This window comes from Scatophagus argus, chromosome 17 (assembly GCF_020382885.2).
Source record: "Scatophagus argus isolate fScaArg1 chromosome 17, fScaArg1.pri, whole genome shotgun sequence".
In the NCBI taxonomy this organism is placed as follows: domain Eukaryota; kingdom Metazoa; phylum Chordata; class Actinopteri; family Scatophagidae; genus Scatophagus; species Scatophagus argus.
In genome coordinates this window covers 18,791,738-18,819,496 of record NC_058509.1, presented here as the reverse complement: position 1 = coordinate 18,819,496, position 27,759 = coordinate 18,791,738, and the positions used below count along the sequence as shown (strand labels likewise).

The following is a 27,759-nucleotide window of genomic DNA, read 5'->3' as shown; positions in this document are numbered from 1 at the left end:
TATACATCGAACAGGTGTTGTCATTAACCTGTATTCATGTTAATTTTGTTAGATGATGTAGCAATTATAAAATAATGATTTTATCCTTGCAGCTCAACATGTACTAGTCTTTATTGACTGCGATTAAATCACAGTTTCATACTTGTTCAGCTGTCTGACAACAGATACAGAAAAAATATTTGAATTGCAACAACTATAAGGTGATTTTTACTGTTAAAACACATCATTGGTTACCACAGAAAGCAGGAGGAAAGTAAATTGAGGTTTAAAAGACAATTGCTCAGCAGGGTATTTAACTGTGTAGACTTAGTCTTTGTTTCAGTGTTCTTTCAGACTCATTGTGGAAAAGCCTCAGAAATGACTTTAAGACACTGAAACTCTGCGTTAAACTGCAATGCGGGACTTTTACCTATAAGTGAAAGTCAGGTACATTCAAGCCCTTGCCAGACAATTCACACAGTGTTGAATAAGCCTGACATCGCCAGATAATCTCTCGGGGGGGGGGGGGGGTTAACTGTAGTGGTAAGTAAGCCTCTGCAAATGGAATAGAGTAAGACAGCCTATAGCGTCATAAACACATTGACAGTGTTTGTGTAATTACTCTCATTGCTAGAAGCAGAAAGCAGATGTTGCACAGTGCAAGTTTAAAACCCAGATGAAGTAATCCTTGAGGGAGGATAGCAGCTGTCTGTGAGACAGGTGTCAATATGGGTTTTGCAGACCGACCCTAAAGGTTTTATTTTTTGTGCATTTCAGATGATCGCCATCGAGTCAAGCTCCACTCTCTACTTGCAGACCCCAGCTCTGATTATGTCAATGCAAACTACATTGACGTAAGTCAGCCTCAGTCTTGTCTTGCCTCCTAATTCTCCTCCTACTCCTTCATCTCTGTCTTTGCTGATCCCACAGTTCCGCCTTATACTGTCTCTTATTGTTGTAGTTGACCCAGTGCCTGCTCAGAGGATATCTCCACATACTCTCCGAACCTGTGTGATCGCTCTGTTAGTGAACTGAACTGTCATTTAGTAACTACACCCACAGCATAGCATTATATCTCTGCATGCAGGCTTTGAGGCAAGATTTTGTCACAGAGATCCAACAGGAGCCCATAAGCTCGTCGGGTCGGGTCTCATGACTCACCCAAATGCTTTTGTAAGGTGACATTCCACTGCAAGTGGGCCTGATATAAAATACTGATCCTTTCATCTACTTTCAGATGTTTTGATCTCACCTACAGTTCAGCTTGAGTGAGTATCTCAGGGTGGCTGTCCAGTCCCAGCAGTAGTACGCACTCCTGCCAGATCCTATCTGGACAGCTTTGCATTAGATCGACCAACGCTAGCTGAAGGACAGTCACTTTTTCCTTCAGTACAAGCCAGGATATGTTGCTCTCTCATAGGAAAATAGTGACTGTGAAAAGCTCTCAACAGTCTTGCTTTTGTTTTTGGTTATACCCAGTGAAGCCCTCATTGCTGGGTTTAATGTGGGTTGCTCTTGTCTCCAAATGCTGTATTACATCCTTTGTTTCTATTATTGTTTTTTAAACAAAAGGAAATAGAAAGTGGACAACAAGGGCCATATCGGTAGTGGGTGTTTGACGCAACATATGTGGGTGGCGCTGGTTGGAGCGGAACGTCAGAGCTCTGTGTGATGTGCGTAGCCGCTTTATTCCCGTTCATGGCCCAGGAGGGATGCATTAGGACGAAGGCTCCCAGGACCTTTATGTTGTTAACTGTGTCGCATGCAGCACGCCTGCATGTCACGCCAAGCACCCTGGCTCACGACACTACTGTAAAGCGATTCCAAATGATTCACGGAAGATGCAAAGGTTGGAACATTTCAGTTTTTTAAAGGTTAAACTGAAAAGTTCTACCGTCCTCCCCTCCCATTCACATGCAGGCTTACATCATTTTTCTTATGGATGAGTAGCAAGACATCAAATCTTTGGCTGTTCCATTTGTTGATGTTGATTACTGACAGATGTAACACAAAAGCGGCACACTCTGCATTCATTGTTGTTTACACCCACTGCTGGGGAGTCTTTTCTGATTCTGGTGCTCTGGAAGGGATGTCTGTCACACTTATGTTGGAAGTAACAGTAATTTGTTTGGAATTAGATAAAAAGAGATTTTAAAAAAAGAGAATAGGCATCAATAGTTGCCATGGCTGAGCAGACAAAGGAACATTTCTTTGAATGAGTGGCAAATTCTGCTTTGGCTTGTATCATTGTCTGTTTTTGTCAGTCCTCTATGGAAGGCAGGATAAGCCCATTTATTTGTCCATGTCACTCCAAAGTGCGCTCACAGAAACATTCTGGTTTTGTACAACTTTGTTAATACAGTTTTCAAGTACTTACTCATTAAGTAGTTTTTGCCGTCATCTGCATCATCAATAACAACAGTGTAGCCAGTTAAATTCTGAGATCTTTGAATGGTGCAACATTGCTGAAAAGTTAGATCTGGGCCTAGAAACAAGGACAAACTCCCACATAACTCAAAAAAGTGTGTCTATTGAATGTTTTTTCAAAACTGTGGGTTTCCTGAGGGGAATTGAAGGTTTATTATCAATATTTTTGGTGTGCTCACTTTTGGTTTTACCTCTGAATGAAGAGGATTAGATATTATTGGTTTGCGTACAGCCTGTCTGATAACTCTGCTCTGTCTGACTTTTTAGCAATGTAGACATGTTTCCAGATCTTAGTGATCATCTTGCTGTGTAGAGTGTTATCAGATGTTATCATTTGCATGGAAACATGGGAATTTAAGACTTTTGAACATTATTCTCTCCACAGGTCCTCAAAGCAAGCTGCTCTCTAACCATTTCATTGCCCTGTTTTTCTGCTCTTTAATCACTATAACTAGCTCTTGTTTCCTCCCCTACCTTCCTTCTTTATCTCTCTCTGTTTTCCACCTGCCCCCTTTGGCATCTCTTAGATTCGGATAAACAGGGAAGTAAGTACTTTGCTTCTCTTCTCTTTCCATCTCCTGGCTTTTCACGCTGCCCCCTCTTGCTGTCTCTGCCAGCCCTCCATGGCTTCCCTCCAACAGCAGATCTTCCTTCCTTTTTCCCGCTACTGAGCTTGACCGCCGCTAGCCATCACTTTTGCCCTCAGAATTTTTTTTTTTTTTTTTTGCAAAATTGAGTGGAGCCATCTCTCTGTCCTTTCATCGGTAGTTATGCTCACCTGCAGTTCTTGCTTTACATCAAGGTTTTCTAGAAAAGGTCTGGTAGTCCCACAGGGACAGTACATTAGATCAGGTCAAATCCAAGCCAAACTTTATTGAAACTGGGGGAGGGGGAAAATGCAGATTTTTCGATACATTAGTGGATAATTTGGCAATAATTCACAAATGTCAAAAATCAATTTTTGGTGTTAATGTTATTACCATCATGTTGATGGAATGAAAAAGGTGGAACTCAGCTGCATGGGCTTTGCAGCACCCAGGCAATCTACTGCACGCACACGCTAGAGTTATGCTGCATTCCATTTACTGTAAACTGGAAAGATGGGCTTCCCAAGCTCCTAGCTGTAAATTTCAACTCGATTTCTGACTCAGAAAGTCAGCACAACCCCACCAATCCCAAGTTCAAAGTCAAAGGTGGCTACTCTGCGCATCAACAGTAGTTGAAGCTGTCTAATGTACTTTAGTCTTGTTTTTGTTCCATGAAATCAGTAGTCCAGACAGTATAGGCCTTCTGCCCTCTATCTGTGGACATGTGTTTGTATGCACAAAATACAGAGTAATGCGTCTTTATCAAGTGGCATTGCTAACAATGGTCAACCTGTCTAGAGCAATCCACATCGGTTTTCTGAATTGTGTCGTCATTCCCAGCTCTGATGACTGAGGTAAATGGAATGCAGCATTATCCCGTAATTCATCTTCCAGAAGGCTTTGTGAAGCAGTTGTGAGCATGTGTTGATGCAATTAGGATAAATTCTGAGATGTACAGAAAGTATACTGTGAATACCTTCAATACTGTTACCCAGAGACTGACCTTCAGAGTGGGTCAGCGATTAACAGTAACAAATGAGAACAGATGACCAACTCAGAGGTAACTCTATGGTCAGTCTGTTTCACCTGAAAGAACCTGGACTGGACAGTGATGGCTGCAACAGGGAGGCTGCTCTCCACTGCTGGAGATTTAATGGTAATAACAACACAGCAGAGCTCTCCACCTCCTCCTCATTTGTTATTCAGGCAGGAGAGTGTGGGATGCTTTCATATTACTTAATTTATTAACAATCCAACAGGCAGCCTGTGCTTTGAAAGCTAGTGAATAGAAGGATTTGACTTCTATGAAGTTAAAGGGAAAAGGGACCTAGACAAGAGAGTTGTGCCTAATTAAACTCAATAGCTCATTACAAATATGCTGTGTTTTAACTGTACATAGGGAGAAAAATCAAAACAATTGACATATCAGTGCACCTTTTTACCAGCACATGATACCCCTCTGAAGCTGAATTGAGTCATATTGTGAAGTGCCTAAAAATTGCCTTACTGAAAATGCAGGGGTCTAAGTGACACCGTGACACAGCAAAGGCTGGAACACATTCACTGCCACTGCACTGAGGAAAAATCAAAAATGAAACATAAAGCATACAAGTGCTAACTGTTTTAGAGACAACAACAAGTGTTTCACCAAATAACAGACTTTTTATCTGGGCCCATATTCAGCGAGGAAAGTGACACAGCAAAATTTATTGTCTTGTCCTTGTGAAATGATTGCAGGAAGTTTGACTGTGTGCAGGGCTGATTGGTGAGGTGTTGTGGCTGGATAACTAACCAAGCGCCCAAGTTCTCAGTGTGAATGTAAGAAATCGGTTCTAACTGGCCACAAAACAAGTCATACACATGGTTTGGGATGAGCAAGTACACCTTTATCTATATCTATATCTGTTCAGCTAGCTAAATTATCTATCTGCATTTGTACTCAGAAGGGCGTGGGAAGTTAATTTAAGCCTGAAGTTAATATAGGTTGATCAGAAGTTTATTGTTTCAGAGAAAACTTTTGAGAACAGTCTCAAGGTTTTTGATTACAAGAGTAAGAGAGCTAGTTACGGTATTTTATACACTTGTGTGAATGAAATTCAGTCAGCTACCCACTGAGAATTTTCCTTCATCACCAGTACAGATATGGACACATTTGACGCACTTGAATGATACTTGTGTTTGTAAAGAAGTAAATTATCTATTCAGGATACCCTTTTCAGCCGAGTACTCACTCAACCCTACAAATTATGCACTGCTTTTAGTAATAAATTATAAACAAATAATACATTTTCTCAATCTATGTTAGAAAGTTGTCCCATCTCCACTGGTATTTCTTTTAATAGCTGCAACTAGAGGACCGGTAGTGGTGCAGGCATGTGAAAAATAATAATAAATAAACTGACACGTTCTAACGTGTGAACATATTCAAAGGTACTGAGGGGATAAAAATTTTTTGTGGTTGATTTTGTTTGAGATGTTGCTTACAGGAGGTACACTATATAGAAAAGTATTGGGATGTGGCTCTTTTTAAGGGGTTGGACTCAGCCCCTTACTTCCAGTGAAGGAAAATCTTAATGCTTCAGCATACCAAGACATTTTGGATAATGTTATGTTTCCAGCTTTGTGGCAACAGTTTGTTGAAGGCCCTTTTATATTCCAGCATGACTGTGTCCCAGTGCACAAAGCAAAGCTCCATAAAGACATGGTTGGATGAGTTTGGTGAGGAAGAACTTGACTGGCTCACACAAAGTTCTGACCTCAACCCCATCCAACACCTTTGTGATGAACTGGAACAGAGATTGTGAACCAGGCCTTTTAGTCCAACATCAGTGTCTGACCTCACAAATGTTCTACTGCATGAATGGGCAACAATTCCCACAGAAATGTTGTCGAAAGCCCTCCTAGAAGACTGGAAGCTGTTAAAGCTGCAAAGCTGTTTATATATTTAGAATACAATGTCATAAAAGTCCATTTAAGTGTAATGGACAGAGGTCCCAATACTTTGGTCTATATAGTGTAAAATATATGGAAATATGGATATCACTATCACAGTGATACTTTCAATATTCTGAATAAATGCAGTGGTGGGTAGTTTTTAAATAACACAGCTTTACACGCAAAATACACATTTGTGTATTTTGAAACCCTAATACTAATACCACTACTGCTTATTTTTAGCCTTAATTTGTACTTAAGAGGCTCATTGTACACCCACAAGTTGATAGTCCCTCTCTTATCTCACTTTTCATGTAGCTGATTTTCAAATGCAGGATGTAAGTCATTTGAATTTGTTGACTCCACAGTTTGACTAGGAAAAAAACAGAATTGAAAAAGTAGGCTAGACTAGATTGTTGAGGTGTCGCAAAACCCTAATGTCATTTATTTTCAGCAGAGGAAGCCTCAGAACTTCCTTTAATGTTCTCCAGTACTCTCAGAGAATGATTTATATTTAATTTCAGCAGGATTTGTACAAGGGATGCATGATAAAATTGATTTTCATTTAGTTGCACACACCAAGGTCAGTTTTTCACTGGTCACGGGTTGCAGTTAGAGTGAGTCGAATTTGTCACAGTAAAACAAGATGATTGTTTTCCCTTTTTTCTTTTCTTTTTTTTTTGACGGGATTGATAAGCTTTCCATGTCTCAAATGACTCTGCATGTTTTTCTTTCCAATCCATTGTGAATTCACGTTGCTTGATGTTTTTCTGCTTGCCTGCTGTTGGAAATGTGGTTGTCAAGGTGACAGACAGGAAACTGGTCGGCCCAGGGAAACTCGGCAAACTCAAGGGAATGAAGGTCCCCGCACTCTTTCATAGCGATGGCCATCCATCTCAACTTCCCTCTGTGGCATGACAGTTATGGAATGTAATTTGTGTGCCTGTCTGGCTGAATAGTTTGTACATGTATATCAGTGTGTGTGTGTGCGTGTGTGTGTCAGGGCATCTTTACAACATTTTTTACAAATGTTTACCATATACAGCAGTTGGAATTATTTTACCCATGAGTGATGAGAGGGCACACTAATTTTAATTCTTGGCATCTATCATGCTTGGCTGCTCTACATTCTGCACACAGGCTTAGTGTGGTGTGGAGCCAGGAAGCTCCTGATAGCCATCCAGACCGTGCACACTGTATCATAACTGTACTAATGCCAAGCTGAGCAATAAGGACACAGCCAGATCAGTCAGTGTCACTCAGGTAGAATTACTCCAAGAGCTGAAGATCCTTCACTTGTCAATCTACCTTTGATCATCAGCCTTGGCTGCATGCAGAGCACCACACGCCGAGCTGCTTTTGAAATGCAGCTCCCTCACTCTGCATGTAATGACCTGGCTCAGAGAAAGACAGGGAAAAAGCTGAATTAAAGCCGTTTCTCTGTGCATTGTAATTCAAGTGCAATTCTTCACCCAAAGTCGGAGCCTAAACATTGCAAAAAAAAAAAAAAATTTGGGCCAAATATGCTAATGCATTTGAAGCCGAACATCATCATCATCAGCTGAAATATCTTCTGTCAGAAGCAGAGCAAAAATTTAGCAGAGCGCTAACATCAGACTCAGCCCTGAGATGAATAAGAGATGACTTAAAATGGAGAAAGAGAATGGATGGGAGGGCTGAGATGAGAGTTAGAGGTCTCTGAGTCTCACTTCATTGTGCGCTGTTATAATTATTAACTCTGCCATCTCTTTCTCTGTCTTTTCTCCACTTCTTTTCTCGCTCCCTCCGTCTCACAGGGTTACCAGCGATCAAACCACTTCATCGCCACTCAAGGTGAGTGTGAGATACCCAGCAGCGCTGTTTGACTGCTAATGTCCGTGTCTGCTTTTCTTTACACAGCACAACAGCTGACAGTATTAAAATGAGTTTGCTGAATTATTAATGTGTAAACAACAAGGAGCCTGTGTTGCCTCATGCTCACATCTGGAGTTCCACCAAAAAGCACCACTTTCCTCCGTCTGCGAGGAGCACTCCCATAACAATCCACTGTAACTGTCAGTCATTCTGCACTGTAACACTACTGGCTGTCACTCTCTGTGAAGCTCTGCTTTTGTGTCTCTCCTCCCCGCCATCTGCATGTGTGGTGCACCATCTCTCTGATGTCGGTTTGATACACTATATAGGCTGCGTTCCCCTAGCTGCACGCACACACACACACACACACACACATACACACTCATTCAGAGAGAGTGAGAGAGAGACAGAAAGAAGGAGAGAAAGAGAGCAAGACATTCTCTTTATTCTCTGCCGGCTCTGATCCTATTTATTCTGTGAATATGTTTTTCACTTCGTAATCCCCCTCTGATTTCTTTCCATCTTTCACTTTGGTCTCAGTTCTACCGTTTCACAAAAGTAACCTCCAAAAATTTCTCTCTTTCATTTTGCTCAAAAAGTCGTTCTGCATACGAGGGTGCAGGCAGAGGTGGAAAGAATGCTACGATGTGTTTGCTATTCAAGGAGGAGCACTCAGTGAAATTTTACTTTAACTTGAACTGAAGTTGCTGATGTAAAGAATCAAACAAAATGTGTCTTTGATTTTTAAATGGAATGCTGAAGATTATGTAAACAAACAAACAAATAAAAAAATTGAATAATTTTACATTTTTAGTCGTTTCCTGGGCAAAAAAAAAAAATGCCTAGAAAGATTTGCATTTTCAGTAAGGTTGATTTTTTTTTTTTTCTGTTAAATGCAATGCATACATTACCATACATAACCTGGAGAGTGGCCAGGAGGGTTATTAGGGAAATTACATAAAACTGGAACACAGAAAGTTACTTTAATATATTTCAATAGTTTTCCAGACCTGTTCATGACAACATCGAATAATGCAATAATATAACTAATAAGAGATAATGTACTTATGATTCTGTCTTTATTAATTACAGGCTAATGGCAGTATTTTGGTGGTTAATTATGTATTCATGAGGCTGGGTGCTTAGGCTTCAAGCTGTGTATTGGCACGACCTGGTGAAGCAAAGCAGGGGTTATGATGCAGGATACTGTAAGTAAGGAATATATTGTGATTTTTATTTTTTATTATTTTTTTTTTAAGTAAAGACACATTTAGAGTGACTCACACTGCGTTCCCTGAACAACATGCTGTCCACATACTCGTGGCGACCCCCCGGGTGGTCGGCTGTCGTGGCATGTAGAGGTCGATTTGCTGCAACCATGAAGAGTCTTAAGGCAGCTTTGCATGTGCAGCAGGCAGCAGGTGCTCTTGGCTAACTCTCCATTATGTCCAGAGACGAGGGAGACGGAGGAGGCGGACGAGGAGGAGAAATGCCAAGTGCACTCTGAAAGCCCGAGTCCAAAGCGGCCGCATGTTGTGCTGTGCATACAGATTCGCCCACCCAGCCACTGGTATCACACTTCATCTGTCTCTCAGCCGACTGCCCCGTCCCTCTGGCAATGCATTAGTGGGCTTCTCCTACTGCTGCTGAAAAATTAACATCTCATATCACTAATACACATAGGAAGCGGCACAGTGATTGGTAACAGGGGAGGGATCTGTGAATAACCCCGTGAAGAGAAGGGAAAACGGTGGTTAAAGTAGCTGCCTGCATGTGCATATCGAAGACCACTGGCTAACTGTTATGAAGGGGAAGGCTGTTGTCAGGCTCTGCACATGCCTTGTTTCTTGACAGGCAAGAAAGGTTGTTACTCCTCCTTCTCCTCCTCGGCCTTCAGAGGTCTGTGCATGTTTACCCTGGGGTGTGTAGTCAAATGTCTGTCTTTTGATTCCTCTTGTTAAGACAACAGTGAAGGGAAAAAGCAGTGAGAACAAGCTTCACTGTATGCCTCATTGTATTTGTTTATCTATTGAGACAAAAAAAACCCCTCTGTAGGCCTGTGTGTTGCTTTTTTGACTTCATTCAAATGCTTTCTATCCCAGGTGTGTGCCGAAGTATTTGTCCCTGTCTCTGTCAGGCTGGATTACAGCCATTCAAAAGGGTCAGCTTTTTCCAATTCTGTTTTAAGTAGAACCCAGAAATTCAATCACACCACACTGATTCTCCAACGTCTCCAACAGCAAAGTGTTTATTCCAAAGATGGTTTCAAAGGATGAGGCTGGTGTTACTCTCTCTCTGCATTCATTGTAAGAAAAATATTTTTGCTTGGTAAATCAGTTTGCTAATCACAGCAAAACAGGAAACACATGATTTTGTTTGTTATTCAAGATTCAAAACTGAAATGAATGAAAAACATTATAAACGTGAGAGTGTTCAGTTTTGTCAGCCCCGTTTGGTGTACAAGCTTAAACCGGTTTGATTTTCTTAGGACCAACTGGAATTCGTCAGGTGTCGTTGGAGAGAACTAGCAGGAAGCGTCTAGTCAGCAGAAACCCCAGGACAGCTGGTTAGCTAATGTTTAAACGCACTGTCCTACTTGTCCAGAGTTTGACTTTGTATCAGATTGGTTTGAAAATGATTATACCATCCCAGCCCAAGTAAATATGAATAAGACAGTTAATTTCCCTACCCTCAGCTTAGCATAGGATGTGATGTCACAGTTTTAATGTGGGTGACAAATGAACACATCTCCTGAAACAGCACATTGCCAGAATAATGAATGATTTAAAGAAAATATAAAACACCACATATCTGTTGCTTCATGGATCATGACTTGACACCGAATTATTTTGACGCATATACTGTCACCAGAGGTCAACAATCAACATCTGTGTACAAAGTTTAATTAAGCTTTTGAAATGACTTTAAACTCGAGATTGTGTTCCCAAATACACTTCAAATCAACGAATCAAGCACAAATAGAAATACATAAGAACGAGTAAGAAGATGTTCTACTTTGCCAACAGTGAAAAAACATATAAAAGATTTTACAGTGCAATGTTCTCTTAAAAAGTAATCTAGGCCAGTTACAGGAGACAAGGTAATCTTATTAAATAAACTGAGTGGGTAGAAATGAATGGACATCTTATTCACTAAAAGAGGTGTAGTGTGTTTGGCAGAAGAGTCAGTATGAAGGAGGACCTTGTGATATTATCAACGCCACAGTGTAATGAAATCAATGAAAGTGTCATCTTCTCCAGGGGGCTGTGATTTGTGTCAGCCGCTGGTGTCTGAGGAAGGCAATACAGGAGCTTGTTTGCACAATGGCCGAGGATTTGTGGGTGTATTGAAATGACATTTCTCTGTAGTATTATGAGAACACAGAGCGAGCAATAGTTCATGAATGACACATTGTTGCTCCATTCCCTGGCATGGATTACACAGCGCCTCTACATTGATGGTTATTGCTGCTATTTTCTCTGACTTATGGCTCATCTCTCCACCCTCCTTATCCTCCTTTCTCTTTCTCCACCTTTTTCCTCTCCCATTCCTCTGCTTATACCTCTACTGTATACCCCCTCTCCTGCAGGCCCGAAGCAGGAGATGATCTATGACTTCTGGAGGATGGTTTGGCAGGAGAACTGCTTCAGCATTGTCATGATCACCAAGCTGGTGGAAGTGGGCAGGGTAGGTTTCCTTTCCCTTTGTCCTGTGACCTCTCCAGATGCGTGTGAAGATGGATGAAGGGGATGTATTTCTGGAGCTCCCTTTATCATTCACTATATATCAGAATGGCTTCTGGGCTCCGTGTTGTGGGAGGAAATGGCTGCCGCTGTCTCTTCATGAGTGATCACCTTTTGCTTTGGTGGCTGTGCTCCAAGGTCAAAGCTTTGATGTATATGAAAGACCATGGAGGAATAGTGTGGCTTTTATTAACTATTCCTGCCTTTGATAAATACAATAGGCTTCTGTTATAGTATTTAAATTATTATATTATAATTATTCTAACAGAATATTTAACATGAGGTTTTTAGTTTGCACTTAATTTTGATCAGATGTAATCAGTGAAGATACCACACTCAGCCAGAAATGTTGTTAGTATGAATTACTCAAACTGAAGACAGTTGTGTAATAGCTCTGTTGCTCTGGATAGGGTTTCACCAGCTGATTGCCAGTCCATTACAAAGGCTGTGTCCTTTTTAAGCTCTTAGCAACTTCTTGATGGTTTCAGACTAATTCTTTTTGAAATCAGTTTGCACAATTAAAACCTAAAGAACATCCAAGCTAATAAAAAATGTTGTCGTTTGTAAATCATTTGCAAGGAAACATCTGTACTGCTGTCAAGTCAAAAGCAGTCAGCTGTGTAAACAAGAAGAAAAAATAACAGAAAAACTGTTATTTGGCAGTTATGCATGACAACCAGAAGAGCAGTCTAACATGAGAAAGAGAAGAGCCTATGGGTGAGGTTTAACTTGCAGTGAGCTGGCACAAATGGCTGCTGGGGGTATGGGATGGGGCAGGGGGTGATTGCCAGTCCTTAATGTCTTTAGCTTATTTATGTGTTGAGATGTGTTCCAGAGTTAATAGTATTCATGTAATTCAGAATGAGGGGCGTATATCCACTTACGCTAACCTAGCTGGCATTATTAGGTAATTTAGCCTGACATTTCTGGAATATGGTTTTGTAACTTGAGGCATGTGATATAATTTTTATTTTTCATTATAAAACAGCATTTTATCAAGTGTCGGTTCACGTGTCAAACGTAATTCATTTTTTATTCTTCTCTATAGGCAGGTTAAATTCGCAAGCTAATATCAGTTTTTGTTCACCAATTTGTTAGCTACATCATTACTGAGTGTAAATAACAGCTTGTTTCTGTGAACTAGTTCGTGCTGTTTAACTGTTATTTGTCATTGATGTATCTTGGCCATCTTGACCATTCTTTTTAAAAAAAAAAAAAATTTTATATAGTGAGTCCTCCAGTTTCATGGAAAAGCCTTTTGAATCACTGAAGTAACCCATTAACCAGACTTCTGCAGCCAGAATCTTTAGCTTTACAACTGCCACCATTGTAAAAACATACACATAATGCACGTTTCATTCTGTGAAACTAATACAACCCAATAACCATCAACCAAGGTTACAACAGGCACTTTATGAAAATTGGAAAAAATTGGAAAAATAATAAATAAAACATCTTAAGAACAGATTTAAAAAAAAAAATAATAAGACACCAGAAATACGCTGTATGATTAAGAGTGTTACAGCTTTTCATCCTTTTACATAGCACTGCAACTGCTATCCCCCATAGGCTAATAGGTCATAGTAGTCTTTCCCAGCCTTTGCAGGTAAGAAAAATATAGTGTCAGAAAATGATTCCACAGCCTCAAGCAGTAGAAAATGTAGTGGCACAAAGCAGCCAGCAGTAAAAGAAAATGTCAACGCCACAAAAAACACTGCATCAAGGGAAAAATAAAATTGCCGTTCACTTAAAAACTCAACAGGTTTAAAGGACTCTCTTGTTTGGGACAGAGAGGGGAAAATAACACCGTCTCAGATGATAAGTTTTATTTCCAAGAGTGGCAAAGTGCTTCTAGAAATGGTATCGAAAAATGTATTATCTAACCTGGGTGTCAGTACTTTTATGTCTCCTATTGGATGGTTGAGATGATTGGAACAACTATAGTAAAGTCCAAATATTTAGCAAAGGTCACAACAGGATTAACGCATTGCAATTCTTCTGCTGACTGAAATCTCAGTTCCCAGTGGTGTGGATGTTGTCTTGTGTTCAGATAATGTGTGTTTGAAGCTCTCTGAACTTGAGTCGTTTGCTGTTTGTCCAGATGAAGTGCTGTAAGTATTGGCCTGATGACACTGAGCTCTATGGTGACATTAAGATTACGCTACTGAAGACAGAAACACTGGCAGAGTACACTGTGCGTACCTTCGCCATGGAGAGGGTGAGTCATACTTGTATTATTTTTATCTCAACTCTCTCAGTCTGGACTCTATGTTATGTATACCCACCAGTACATTTCAGATTCAGGTTTGTGTAATTGGTTTCTATTTGTGAGCTCCTCTAGCATTTCCGCTCTTATAATAATAGCATCTCATTAGATCTGCCTGATTGTCTCCTCCAGAGAGGTTACCCTGCAAAACATGAGGTGTGCCAGTTCCACTTCACCTCCTGGCCTGAGCACGGGGTGCCATATCACGCTACCGGACTGCTGGCTTTCCTGCGCCGGGTCAAAGCCTCAACACCTCCCGATGCTGGGCCTGTGGTGGTCCACTGCAGGTAATACAACACTTTCTAAACTGATTAAGACCTAACAGAAGTAGGTGCTTGAAACAGTTTCAACCTGAGAACTACTTCTACTCTTTAATATATTCTTTCTTTGATGTTCAACACATTCCAGCACGCTTACTTTGCCCTGCTTATTTCTACTTCAGTTTCAGAGATTTTTCCACATTTCTCAAAATAACTTGCAGTGTTCTGGTGCTGTGTAGGTGGAGAGCACAATAGCGACAACAAATACCAAAACTTTAAAACAGACAGTCCAACAGGATGTTGTATTTCACACATAACCAGCAAGAAATGAACAAAAACAGAATTTTTTGACCACCTCGTACATTGCCTGCCTTTCCAGTGAAGGGCTTTTAATCTCATTTGAACAAAAGAAACCATTGCTCATGCGGTCCGTTCACCTGTTAAAATGCATTTAAAAGAACTGAGTGAACATGCCAGAAATAAGGAAAAATAATGATATATTATAAACAAAATGTACTTTGCTGAGGTGGAAATTTGTCAATGATCAAAAAACAGGACAGCCCATAAAAGCTTAATGGACACAGACTATTCTTGTCATCTTGACATTTGTGATAGTAAATATGTCATATTAAATCCATCTGCTGACTGTGAACTGTTCAGGGTGCCATCTTAGGATAAGCAACCTTTGAGAGGTTTTATTCTCAGATCAACCACATGGTCAAAAGCAGTCAAAAGTCTACTATAATATCATTTCCCCGTATATGTTTATGCAGTGATGATGATGCAAACCACACTAGAACTTAAAATATTACAATTTACCAAACTGTCATGTCACAGCTCCCTAATTCAATCAAATAAAACAAAATGTAATCTATATAATTATGAGGGAATGATGTCAAACTGTAAAGGAAACAAAAATTATTCTTGTTGTCTTTGGCCAGATTACAAATTTCTTTCAGTGTATGAGTCATCTGTTTCATTCATTTTCTACATTCTACTTTTCAATGATATGATTGTATTGTGCATTATTGTCTCAAGTCAAATGAATATAGTGGAGCATAAAGATGCATTTTAAAAATATCAGCATTGTTGCTCAAGCAAGTGGGGAAAATAAGAACCTGGGCAGGTATCATGAGGACAGCGAAGGTTTCTAATGTTAAGATGCTGAGATTTATTGTTTATCTCTGTACACCAGCTATCTGACTGTGGCTTCTTACTCTGAATAATCACCATCCTTTTGCATCTTATCCAACATGATGCCCTCGTTCAACAAATGGAAGAAAGAAAGAAATACTATGGAAACACATGTATTCCCAAGGCCTAAAATATCCCAGTACACATGGTGTTTTAACATAGCCAAACCTTACCTGATGAGGGTCAGGGCACTCATAAACACTCAGACACCTTTCTGACTGTGTTACGTGTTAGACCCGAGCATGGAAGCTTTTGTTAGCACAATCTAACTAAAAGGTTTTTCGCCCTCAGACTTAAACTTAGATTTCATTAGTTGCCAGAACATAATGGTCATTGTATTTCCAACCTTTCTTTGCAGAACAAAGCCTTCTATTATGCTTGACTTTGGGTAGTATATCACAATCATTACCAAAGGCTTCCCGCTGAGACTTTTCCATTTTAGTGGTGTATTCAGGCTCGCCGATCCTTCTTCTCTCTCTTCTGCACCAGTATGGGGGCAGGCAGGACCGGCTGCTACATTGTGCTGGATGTCATGCTGGATATGGCTGAGTGCGAAGGAGTGGTGGACATCTACAACTGTGTCAAGACCCTGTGCTCCAGACGTATCAACATGATCCAGACTGAAGTGAGTGGGAGGGCAGAACTGTGGTTTGAAGTGCTGGCAGTGTTAACCATAAGCTCACACATTTGATCTTCACAATGAGAAGCTATTGGTTGCGGACATTTCCCATCATTAATATCTTCAGGCATCATAACAAGCTAAACTGACATTTGACTTGACTAACTGTAGCAAATAGTTTTCAATATTCGATAGACATAGAGCAGTATTAGTATTCATTTGTCTGTGCTCTATGTTATGTCTATGGCTACCTAACAAGTAAGAGTAGGAGCAGCGTTGTAAACAAAATAACAATACTGAACAACAAATATTGAAGTTCCTTAGTGTGTGTGTTTCTCTGCACTTTTGCTGCCACCTGTAGCTCAAAATGGCTTGTAAAGAACAGAAATCGCAGGCTGTAAGTCCAAAATAACGAGCTAAAAGAGGCTAAAAGTTCCAAGGGGAACTGCAGAATGGGGGGATAATTATATCTTGTCACTGTAAGCCAGATCTTTTACATTGCACAAGTTGATTTGATTCATTTGTAATATGAAAAAAATAAATCAATAAAAAAGATGAGCACAACTTTGAGTTTTGAAAGTCCTCACGCTGTGCTTAGTAACTTGCTTCTCTACAGCTCTCCAGTGAAATTAGATGTTAGATGTTAGGTTAGATGAATTTTCCTTTTAGATATTTTATGACTTTAATCCAGGACCAATATTGTCAAACTTGCTGTCATTGTGTTTATTATGAATAGAGTTATAGTGTAAATGAATAATTCCTTTTTTCTTTTTGCTGAGGACCCCCTCGAACCCCTAGGGGTCCTACACCACTGCTACAGAACACTGCCATCAACTTGCTACTTAAACAGAAGGATCTATTCTTCAAGATACTTGCTTTCATTAAAAATAAACACACAATTACACAATATTTTATTTAAAGTGTGCATAATATGAACTCCAGTCTTTCAATAAACATTAAGCTTATTATTATTAACATAAATAAAAGTTGGAAAATATTTTTTCAACTTATTAGCAAGTCTGGAACTGGAGACAGTGCAGTAAATACCAAAACAATGGTATTTATCTGTCTTTTAATTTCTTCTTTTCACCTTTCAGCTGGAGCTGGTCTACCAGCTGAAAACATATTTCTGCAATTACAGAGCACATTAAAAATTCGAAATAAGCTGGAAGAGAGACAGTTTTACGGCTGTAATTTTGAATGTATCCGAGCCTCTTTGATCTTTTGTTTGGCTGGATGTCAAAACAAATTTCTCAGTTTCTTCATTAATTGCTCATCTCACGACGTTATACGAATATTGTGTGTGGGCAGTGTTTTGCTCCTCTGATGTGTGATTTCTGCACTTTTTTTCTTTTTTTTTACCCCATTTATATACAATTTCCTGCTTGGAAACAATACGCAAGAATAGGCACAATGATGTGAAGAATATTTGACAGTTATTACCATTAGTCAACATTCAGCAGCAGTAATTAAATTCTGCATTGTTCTCCACAAGTGGGCAATTAACAGTTAGGAGGCTCAAAAGTGCAGTTGTGTGACTTTGTAAATTGGTGGATTTTTTTTTTCCTTGCTGCCTGTCTCGTAGGAGCAGTATGTATTCATCCATGATGCCATCCTGGAGGCTTGTCTGTGCGGAGAGACTGCCATCCCCGTGAATGAGTTTGCACTCACCTATAAGGAAATGCTAAAGGTTGACTCTCAGAGCAACACCTCGCAGCTCAGAGAGGAGTTTCAGGTAACACACACAGACGCATGATTTTATAATAGAATTCATACAAAGGCTCCCCTGCGTGTGATTGATCACAGTCATTCCTTAACCATTAACTCTAACCCTGAAGCTATAAGTGTTATTTCTGAGTTTCAGCGGTCGCCCTCTACTGTGAAAAAAAAAAAAAAGTTGAAATGAAAATGCTGTTGAAACCACAGCAATTATCAAGTTATGCTTGTGGTATCATCTATAATCTCCTTAATGCAAACTGTAAATGTGTCGTGATCACAATGCAGTTGGATCTCTCTGACGTACTCCGGCTCGCTCCAACCAAATAACATTTGCGGTTCATAATTTAATACCAAGTGTAAATTGGGTGTTACTTCTAGCGAGGTGTACCTAATAAATTCACAGTTAAATGGCCAGTTTATAAAGCAATCTCACACGTCATTATTTGGTTTTGAATAGAACTAAATAGCTAGCAGACTGAACTAACACCAGCTTTATCCAAACATACATATTTACATGAACACGTAGTTAATGACTGTATTACTAGACAAGGACCACATTTTCTGAAGGCTTACAGGTACAAATTAGCTGTTGAAGTCTAGCGCATTTACATTGTTCTTTTTAAAATGCCAAAATGAATTTCGTCCACTGTCCCATTTAAATAATAAAATAAATAATGAACACTACTCAGCTTTGTATATTAGTGATTTGTCAGTTGACTCAGATAAATTCTTCTTTTTTTGAACTTCTTGCACAAAAAATATAAATGGTGACTTTAATGGACATGGGAGAAAGCATATCACAACCTGGATGGCTGCTCTGGCTTGAGCAGGCTACAGTGTATTGGCACTGTCAGCCAAAACGGTAGAGAAATGATACCCAGCACTGTGATGCCTAACATAGCTGGTCCAACTGACTGCTGTGCTTTAATTATACTCCCCGCAAAAACAGTCTTGCTTATTTAATTTGTGATTCAGACTGACAACAAATTCATTACTGAATTTGCTTCATGTTGTTTTTGCTTTCAACGATCTCTACTGTCATCAGAAATTTGTAGACGAGATCGCAAGCACCCGGAGCTGACCAGTCGCAATTCTTGTGGTCTCCACATATAGTCATGTTTTTGAGGAGTTGCACGTGAGCTACATTTTAGCTTACAGCACAGCACCAGGTGTGTAGCTATGGCCCTAAACACACAGCTGTAAATCTAAACTATATAGACAAAAGTATTGGGACTCACCTCTTTTTTTATTGAAATCAAATGTGGTATGAGGCTGTTTTTAAGGGGTTGGGCTCAGCCCCTTACTTCCAGTGAAAGGAAATCTTAATGCTTCAGCATACCAAGACATTTTGGTTAATGTTATGCTTCCAGCTTTGTGGCAACAGTTTGTTGAAGACCCTTTTCTATTCCAGCATGACTGTGCCCCAGTGCACAAAGTCCATAAAGACATGGTTGGATGAGTTTGAGGTGGAAGAACTTGACTAACCCACATGGAGTCCTGACCTCAACCCCATCCAACACCTTTGTGATGAACTGGAACAGAGACTGTGAACCGGACGTTTTCGTCCAACATCAGTGGCTGATTTCACAAATGCTCTGCTTCATGAAAAGGCAAAAATTCCACAGAAACACTGCAAAATCTTGTGGAAAGCCTTCCCAGAAGAGTGGAAGCTGTTAAGGCTGCAAAGGGGGACCAACTTCTTGTTAATGTCTATGTATTTAGAATGCAATGTTATTAAAGTGCACAGTCTAAAAGTCATATGGGGAAGACCCCTGAGAGCAGTGAACTGTTGCCTGTATGTAATATATCTGTAGTGAGGCGACTAAAAACTTCAAAGCAGCATGAGGAGGAAGCACTGATAGTTTGCCTAATCTTTGAAATTTTCTCTGAGAAAGAAGTAGCAAAGTCATTACGTGACTGTGGAACTAAACCCATGAGGCCTCAGTATTTGTCAGATGGTGAGTTTCTCCACCGCAGAAAACAGTTTGTGTGGATATTATTCTCTGAGCTGATGCTGTGAGAGAGGAATGACTGTCATTTTTTACCTGTAAATAATATTTATGGACACTGTCTTTGTCAAGGCCATAGTGTATGTGTTTGGCTCTACCATTTATGCTCAGCTTTACAACAGTTATTTTACTTGAGTACTTAAGGAATAATATGCCTGGCTAATTACTGTATCTGATATTCAACATTTTTCTTATAAATAAAACAATTTAAGAATATGCTACTTGGCTCTGGAAAGGCTCAAGATGGGGCATAATGAAACATCCTAGACCTGATTCTAGTCCTGCTATTTTGTCCTGCACAAGGTTTTGCTCCCACTTGACTTCTTTCATTTAAGTCAATTTCAATACAATCTGATGATTGCTCCAACACAACTGTGATTCAGTCTATATCCTATTCATTCAGACACTTGCCTTACTATGCGCACTGTACCTTGCACTGTAGGTCTTTGATTTGATTGAAAAACTAAAGGTTAGTTAGCGTGAGAGTGATTGTCACAAAGGCTGCTCTTCTAACTGGTAAACGTTCAGCATAAAAAACTAAACGTTTAGCTCAGTGTGAAGGTTGGTCACACTTTCTCTAATGACCACATCCGTAATGCCCTGTGGAGGCATTCATATTGTATTAAAATGCATTCTTAATTCTTTATGACTGTATTCACATGACACGTCATAAATATGACTTAAATGTAATTTAAAAGTTCATGCATCTTCTGGATGTTAGTTGTAAATAAGAGGGACTTGTAATGCATTATAACCACCTATACTCACCTATACTCACCTCAGCTCTCAACTTGTAATATGCTATAACAGACCATGCAGTGTAAGTTATCATTATATATGATAAGTGAAAGACATATCAAGGCATCTATAATGATGCAGGCTTCATCAAAGTGTTTCATTGTGATAGCACCGTTTAATGCATTTTCATCTGTACTGCCTCATAAGGGATTACCATCATACTGCATGTTAATTCATTATAAGTCACATGTACAGTACTGTGTTTTATGACTGTTACTGCATTAGAAAGCACTGTGTGCATTTACATAAAGCGTTATGAATGCATCATAATATATTAGAAATGCTCCCATAAAGCACTATGTGTGTGGTCTTCATAGAAAGCGTTACTGGAAACTTTTACATTACAGCTGAGAACATCTATTTGTCTGTTATGTAATGGTATTAGTCCAGTTTAAAATGATGTTATTGATTGGTGACCTGTGGCCTGAATAATTAGACTTTTTCCATTTCACATGCAGCACAATTGCCTTCCCTCAGTGCTGCTCATAGCCATCCAATAAGACTCATAATTGCGACTTGTAGCCGAGTCACAATATTCCAGTAACGAGCTGGAGTGTTCTATTCATTCTGTCTAAACCTAATATGAATGCAAGTTAGATAATCAGTTCATTTCAATTTTCATTGCTTCCTAATATGCTTATTCATAATGTATGAGATTGTGCCAAATGTGTTTTTATCCATTAAGCCCTGTGGCAGTTTTGAATGATAATTAATGTGTTTGAAAGTTTCCCTGAGATGATTGGAGACAGTTATGCTTGTCAAGTATTGACAGCGGAGGATATTATCATTGCCTCTGTCCCTCTCTCTTTGATCCATTTGTCTGTTCTGCTACATCCGTCTCTTCTTATCGCAGTCTTCATTCTCACACTTTCATTTTATCTCTTATCTAAAATTTGAACACATTCCCAAACACACGTGCCAACCTTTTTAATTATCGCTCTTGCATACACTCCCTTCTCCTTTGCGGCTGCTCCTCCTCCTCCTCCTCCTCCTCCCCCTCCCCACCTTCTTCCCTCAGACTCTGAACTCGGTGACTCCTCACCTGGACGTGGAGGAGTGCAGCATTTCTTTGATGCCCAGGAACCGTGAGAAGAACCGCAGCATGGATGTCCTGCCGCCGGACCGCTCCCTCGCCTTCCTTGTAACCACTGACGGAGAAAGCAGCAATTACATCAACGCAGCGCTCGCCGACAGCTTCCTGCGGCCTGCTGCCTTCGTGGTGACGCCGCACCCGCTGCCCGGCACCACCACCGACTTCTGGAGGCTCGTGTACGACTACGGCTGCACCTCGGTGGTGATGCTCAACCAGCTCAACCAGTCCAACTCTGCCTGGGTAAGAGGAGAGGAGCTATTAAATGAGCAGAAGATTAAAATGTCTACACACATCTATGAAGTAGAAGTCAATTTATTACTAATCTCATTAGGCTGAGCTGTAAGTTCTGCATTATCAGCTTGCCACTTGGAATTAATTCATGGGTAACCAATGTGTGACAACATCTGCATCATCATACTGTGATATTAGAGGGTTGTTTTTTTTCCCCCCATTTTCTATCCCATGACCCCATTTTTTAGACCCCAAAATTCTCATGACCCAGCAATAAAGTATATTAATTTGCCAGTGCTATCATTTCATACATTGTTTTCAGCAGCATGGACAGTGCGCCAAAAATATCAGACAGAAATGATGTATTGCAAGCTTATTTAATTGATTGTTACTCTTTATTAGTTAATCAGCTCACTGCTGTTTAACTTCTGCCAGCACAGCAGCTTTTCCTCTGCGACAAGTACAGCATGTATTACCTAAAGAAGATATGAGGGGTATGGAGTGTCAGGGCCAATTTCTTTCCACTTCCCAACACTGTAAGGAATGCAGTCATTCGAAGACCAGAGCAGAAGCAGAGAAATAAATAGTCAACGTAAAAAGAAAAATCTGTCAGACTCCCCTTTCCTGTCCACTTAAAGAGCAGACTCTCCTGCGAGGAGCAATTCCTTCTCCCTGAAAAATCAAAAAACTGCCTTGTAGGTCTGGATACTCTTAAAGCTGAGAGGCTCTCTTTCATTGCTGTGTACAAGGCAAAATACACTTGTATTCCAGCTGGAGCAAGACTCAAACATCTCCACGTCAGTCTGACATGGACCCCGTTTTACTCAAGTTTTCATACTCCAATAAATATGAAAAAAAATCTTTGGTCAGTTTTAAAATGTCACACCTTATGTGTTGTTTTTAACACATCTGCTTTGATTAGAACAGTTGTGTTCAAAACATCCATTAAAACATGTTTTCTGCACCCTTGATTTTTTAAATTTTTTTATTTATTTATTTTGCCAGTTAAGAAAAATTACATGGAAATAATGTAGGTTTTCTTTTTTTTTAAGATTTTTTTTTTTAGATTTTTTTTTTTTTTGATTTAAAGCAGAGAATAGCAGCAAATCATCACATTTGACAAGCTGGAGGCAGCACATGTTAACTCTCCTTCCTGTCATTTGACTCCACCTCCCACTGTCATACAAAGGCAATATATTAAACATCTATTTCAAAAAATGTTGTTAATTAATGAAATGCTTCAGCACTACTTATAATGGTTTCATTTGAATGTTGAGAATTATATGCAGATTTCACATTCATAAATAAACATGCCTGTCCGTATTACCATTCCTCATGGTGTAACCTGTGGACAGTAGCAGTGACAACATGTCATCCTTTGTTCAGATAAGAGAATGTGAATGTGACACACAGCACGGTGACGATGGGTCGTCACTTGTCTGGCCTTTAACTGGTGCTCTGCCACAAGGCTTCAATCCCACATTTATTTCATTTGCACTGGCTGTGGTGGCATTAATGCGGCCTTATCGTATCCTCCATGTTTGCTCATGCGTGGGTTTGTTCTGCCTATCGTCATGCTGAATTCCCCCTTTCCACCGTGCCTGTCAGCTGCAACCTGTCCTTCTTCCTCTGTCACTCTTGCCTTCTTCTTCTTCTCCTTCCTTGTCTCTCACTGCCAGTGGATTAACAGTACACCTCCCAACATACTCTCTCTCTCTCTCTCTCTCTCTCTCTCTCTCTCTCTCTCTCTCTCTCTCTCTCTCACGCGCACACACATACACACATGCACAGTTTGCCCTCCCGAGTTGGAGCTGCCTGTCTCCTGTCTAAATGTATAAATATTTATCTCCCCTCCTGCCCAATGTCACCTGTTAATACCCTTCTGTCTTTGTGAAATGCCATCGTCACTTCCAGCTCCAGGGGTCCCTTCAAACACAGAGTCACCGCAGAACTCTTCAGCGTGTCACCGCCACTCCCCTGTTTTGTTGGTTTTTTTTTTTAAACCCTCCTATGGGCCAGGGGGATGTGTCTTTGAAGCGGAGCTGATGTGAGACCTCGGCTTTTGCATGCGCCAACCTCTCGGCTAACTTCCTGTTTATCTCTCGCAGGCATTGCCAAGGTCTCCTTCTCCATTAATTTATAATGTGCTAATGGTAATGATTTGGTCTCATGAATAATTCAAGCTAGGTGACCGCAGCTTATGTGAGAGATTGTTCCCGGTGACGAGTGGGTTGTTTTTTTGCTCATTTAATTTACGGTTGCTATTTGTAGATAATCATTGTCATTTAGGCTAATTGTCTCTGCTGTCAATACTCAGGTGTCTTGTTACTGGGCTTCACCATCATTGGCTGCTGACAGAATGATTTGTCCTGCCTCAAGCAAGTGTGGCTAATGACCTGTTACCCCCATCTCACCTCCTCTCCTCTTTTCTCCCCTCTTTCTCTCCTCTCCTCTCCTCTCCTCTCCTCTCCACTCCTCCTCTCCTCTCCTCCTCAGCCCTGTCTGCAGTATTGGCCTGAACCAGGCCTGCAGCAGTTTGGGCCGATGACGGTGGAGCTTCTGTCCCGGACAGCCGATGATGACGTTATCATCCGTCTCTTCCGGGTCCAGAATATCACTCGAGTAGGTGGATCCACCACACGGTGAAAAAGCGTCCCATGGTTCTATTTTTAAAGAAGATGTATAGACCCAGTTAGTTATATTTGAACATATCAGGAAACCTATTTATCTTCCCTAATGAAATTTAATGAAAGGATGTAATTTCTTTCATTTGGCTGTCTTCAGAGTAAAGAAACATTAAATGTAAACTCTGACTCACTCGAAGTTGCTATGTCAGTCTGACAGATTCAGTGGTAAAAATTGCTTTTTAAATGTCTAATCTTATCGAAGGACTTGTTTTTTCTTTAATAGTAGATTTTAACTAAAACTCTTTCTTCAAGTCCTTCCTCAACAAAGAACTGTTTTAGCTCTGTATTGTTGTTGGGAGGTATTTAATGGCACTGAGCCAATTAATTTAAGTTTAAGAGTGTTAATGAAGCCTGATTCTAATATAATGACTCAGGATGGTAACCTCGGTCCCAGCTGGCACTTTTTATTCCCGGTGGTCGGAATAATTTGCACCGTATTAATCCTACTTTCTGCATCAACAGCACGTTATCAGCCACATATGTCCCACACACTCAGACCTGTTAAATCAGCAGATATGGTTTGAGTAAATATGTAAAACAAATCTAAAATTCTGCATTTTCTGACAATCTACCTGAAGAGTCTTGTTGATTTTGAACATATCTGACATACATATAAGTATGGCTTTTGTGTTATTAAGTACATTTGTGGTTTGTGAGTGTGTGTGGTGTACACTTCTGTGTGAGTAATTTAACTTAGTTTCAGCTTTGCACTGTCGCAATTCCTCCAGCTCCCATCCTTTGACCTCAGTAGGTGCTGTCTTAGCAATCTCCTGCAGCCTCCAGCAGCTAGATGAACAGATGTGTCCTTGTCCGGATTTCACCTGTAGTTGACAAACTCTCCTAGCTCGTGTGCTAACCCTTGCTTTGGCCTAAACCTCCCCTATCAGTACCCCCCATCACCCTTCCATTCCCAACCAGCCCCTCAAATACCATGACACAATATGAGAAACTGTTCCCAAATGGCCTCTCTGCAGGATCCCGAGGAGACAGACACCACAGAGCGAGACACCGATAGCCTCTGTCCCAAGAAGGTACTCCATCGTCCAGTAGATACAGCAAAGGTGCTACGAGCAGCAATAATAAATTGTGATAACTGAGTATAACAAGTGACAACCGTTGTTGAGGTGACTTACATGAGTTCCTTCAAAATTTAAGTACCATGTGGAGTGTTTGACCACTGTTAGTGTCAAGGAGCAGTGTTTTAGAGGCGGGTCCCTGTTGCATGCATGCACCCGGACGCATGTACACTATTCCGTTCCCAGAAAAATAATAAAATGGCACCTAAAAATCTGCCTCTCCAATCATTCATGAACATTCAGCATTTCCACAGAGTACCTTTAAGGTGCCACAATCCATTGAACATCCCCTGGCTGTCTATGTTGTTACTGAAATGTATAAACCAGAAACCCTTAGTTCTGCAAGTGCTGGAACTCTATTCGAGTTGTCAGACTGCAGAACCAGGAAGAAATAAGCTTGTGGCTTCTTTGACATTACCAATAGTAATAGTTTTACGGGCCGCTGTGAAGCTTGAATTTAGGTTAACTGTTCTGTGGCATTTTGGAGCCCAAAAATGTCTGAAAGGTTGACATAATGGCAACAAAATAGCCCCAAAAAACATCTGTAATGTGAATGAGGTTTGTCCTAGTAATGAATTGTAATCCAACTCTGCAGTTACCCTAAGCTCAACGGGGTTTTCTAGGATCGTTCAGGCTAATGTTTAGAATTTAGCACCTGCGACTTTATTTCATTTTAGTTCATTCTCAGCTCTCTCAAGAGCTTTGTTAAGGAGTTAGCCAATCAGAAGTTAAGAGCAGGAGCTCTACTGTTGACTTTGAGCAGGTTTCCGCTGTTGACAGATTTTCCTCTGGCTGATAACCAGACAGATGTTTTGAATGAGTGTGTGATGTGTGGAGCATATACGATGAGTTTAATGCATGAGAAAGAAAAATACAACTCTTCTCACTTCTTCACAACTCTTACTCTCAATAGCTTCAGGAAGGTCAGCTCGTGGTGCGCCACTTCCAGTTCCTGCGCTGGTCGCCGTACCGCGACGTGCCCGACTCCAAGAAAGCCTTCCTTAGCCTTTTGGCTCAGGTTCACAACTGGCAGAGGGAGTGTGGAGAAGGACGCACCATCGTCCACTGCCTGTGAGTTCGCTTACATCTATCCAGACGTTCATGCGTTTTTAAAACTGATGTGAGCCCTTTTAGTCTTTTGATGTTTAAATCTCTCTCCCCATGATCTGCGTTCCTGTGTGGATAAAAAAAAGCATTAGAAACATGTTTCAGACTTTCCACTGAAGGCTTAACTTTTGAATGTTTGGTCCTTAAGCAGACTGTTGTAATAAGATGCAATGTTGCATTCATATTATTCACCTCACTGTGCTACAACTTTCCATGTTCGTGCTTATGAAAATATACTTTTCAAAGTTCTTAAATCTCATTAACTCTGAGTTACAGAGGAAAAAACCATTTAATGTTTGTGTCTTTACATTAGCTGCTTGAGTGGTGGAGCCTGCCTTCCATTAGATTTATCCTCATCTCCATGTCAGGGCCCTTTGATCTCTGGAGGTCAGGCTGCGTGTTAGATGTCTCATATCTGATTAAGTCCCCGCTCCTGTATTTTAATGAGAACTTTACTCAGATATTCATCTTGAAAGTCTGCCATTTGGCCTTTTTCTGACAGCATGCTTGATCTGCGCTCAGTCAAACTGTGACATTTCACTCTGTAGCTCCCCCCTCTGAGAGCCTGTCTGAGCTGCACATCTTTATCAGGTCACTCATGTCTTTATGCTTCTGTTTCGTCTGTGTGTGTGTGTGTGTGTGTGTGTGTGTGTGTGTGTGTGTGTGTGTGTGTGTGTGTGTGTGTGTGTGTGCGTGTGTGCATGCATGCGTTTGTTCATTCTTTCTGGAGTAGGAACGGTGGCGGTCGAAGTGGTACTTTCTGTGCCTGCACCATGATACTGGAAATGATTCGTCACCACAGCATGGTGGACGTGTTCTTTGCTGCCAAAACACTGCGCAACTCTAAGCCAAACATGGTGGAGACAATGGTGAGCAAGCAGGCGACTGCAGAGGTGTTTTACTGCAACATGTTATATCATACTGTGCTGCTGCCCCACACAGGGGATGTCAGAGAAGCAAAACAATGCTCTGCAGGAAGACAAAGAAATCAAACACTCAAACGCTTTCTGTAATATGAAACATGTTTACTATTGGTTTCATTTGTTTTGTATATTTTTAAATTAGACTAACAAAAGAGATGAAATATTCTTCATTAAAACACTTTAAAGGTGTGTTTAAACTGAATGGGAATTACACTTTAGATGTATTTTAAATACAAAGTGAGAGGAATGGGAA

At 40.4% G+C, this 27,759-nt stretch overlaps 1 protein-coding gene across 1 annotated transcript in view; it reads left to right on the top strand.

Moving 5' to 3' along the window:
* Positions 1 to 27,759, top strand: part of ptprua (protein tyrosine phosphatase receptor type Ua) — a 186,547-nt gene that overhangs the window by 156,641 nt on the left and 2,147 nt on the right. Inside the window, exons 19-29 of the mRNA XM_046417582.1 lie at positions 757 to 833; positions 7,724 to 7,760; positions 11,371 to 11,468; positions 13,626 to 13,742; positions 13,923 to 14,077; positions 15,734 to 15,869; positions 17,449 to 17,598; positions 21,408 to 21,722; positions 24,210 to 24,335; positions 26,390 to 26,547; positions 27,317 to 27,452. Coding sequence (XP_046273538.1) covers positions 757 to 833; positions 7,724 to 7,760; positions 11,371 to 11,468; positions 13,626 to 13,742; positions 13,923 to 14,077; positions 15,734 to 15,869; positions 17,449 to 17,598; positions 21,408 to 21,722; positions 24,210 to 24,335; positions 26,390 to 26,547; positions 27,317 to 27,452 — 1,505 coding nt within the window. The remainder of the gene's footprint in view (positions 1 to 756; positions 834 to 7,723; positions 7,761 to 11,370; positions 11,469 to 13,625; positions 13,743 to 13,922; positions 14,078 to 15,733; positions 15,870 to 17,448; positions 17,599 to 21,407; positions 21,723 to 24,209; positions 24,336 to 26,389; positions 26,548 to 27,316; positions 27,453 to 27,759) is intronic.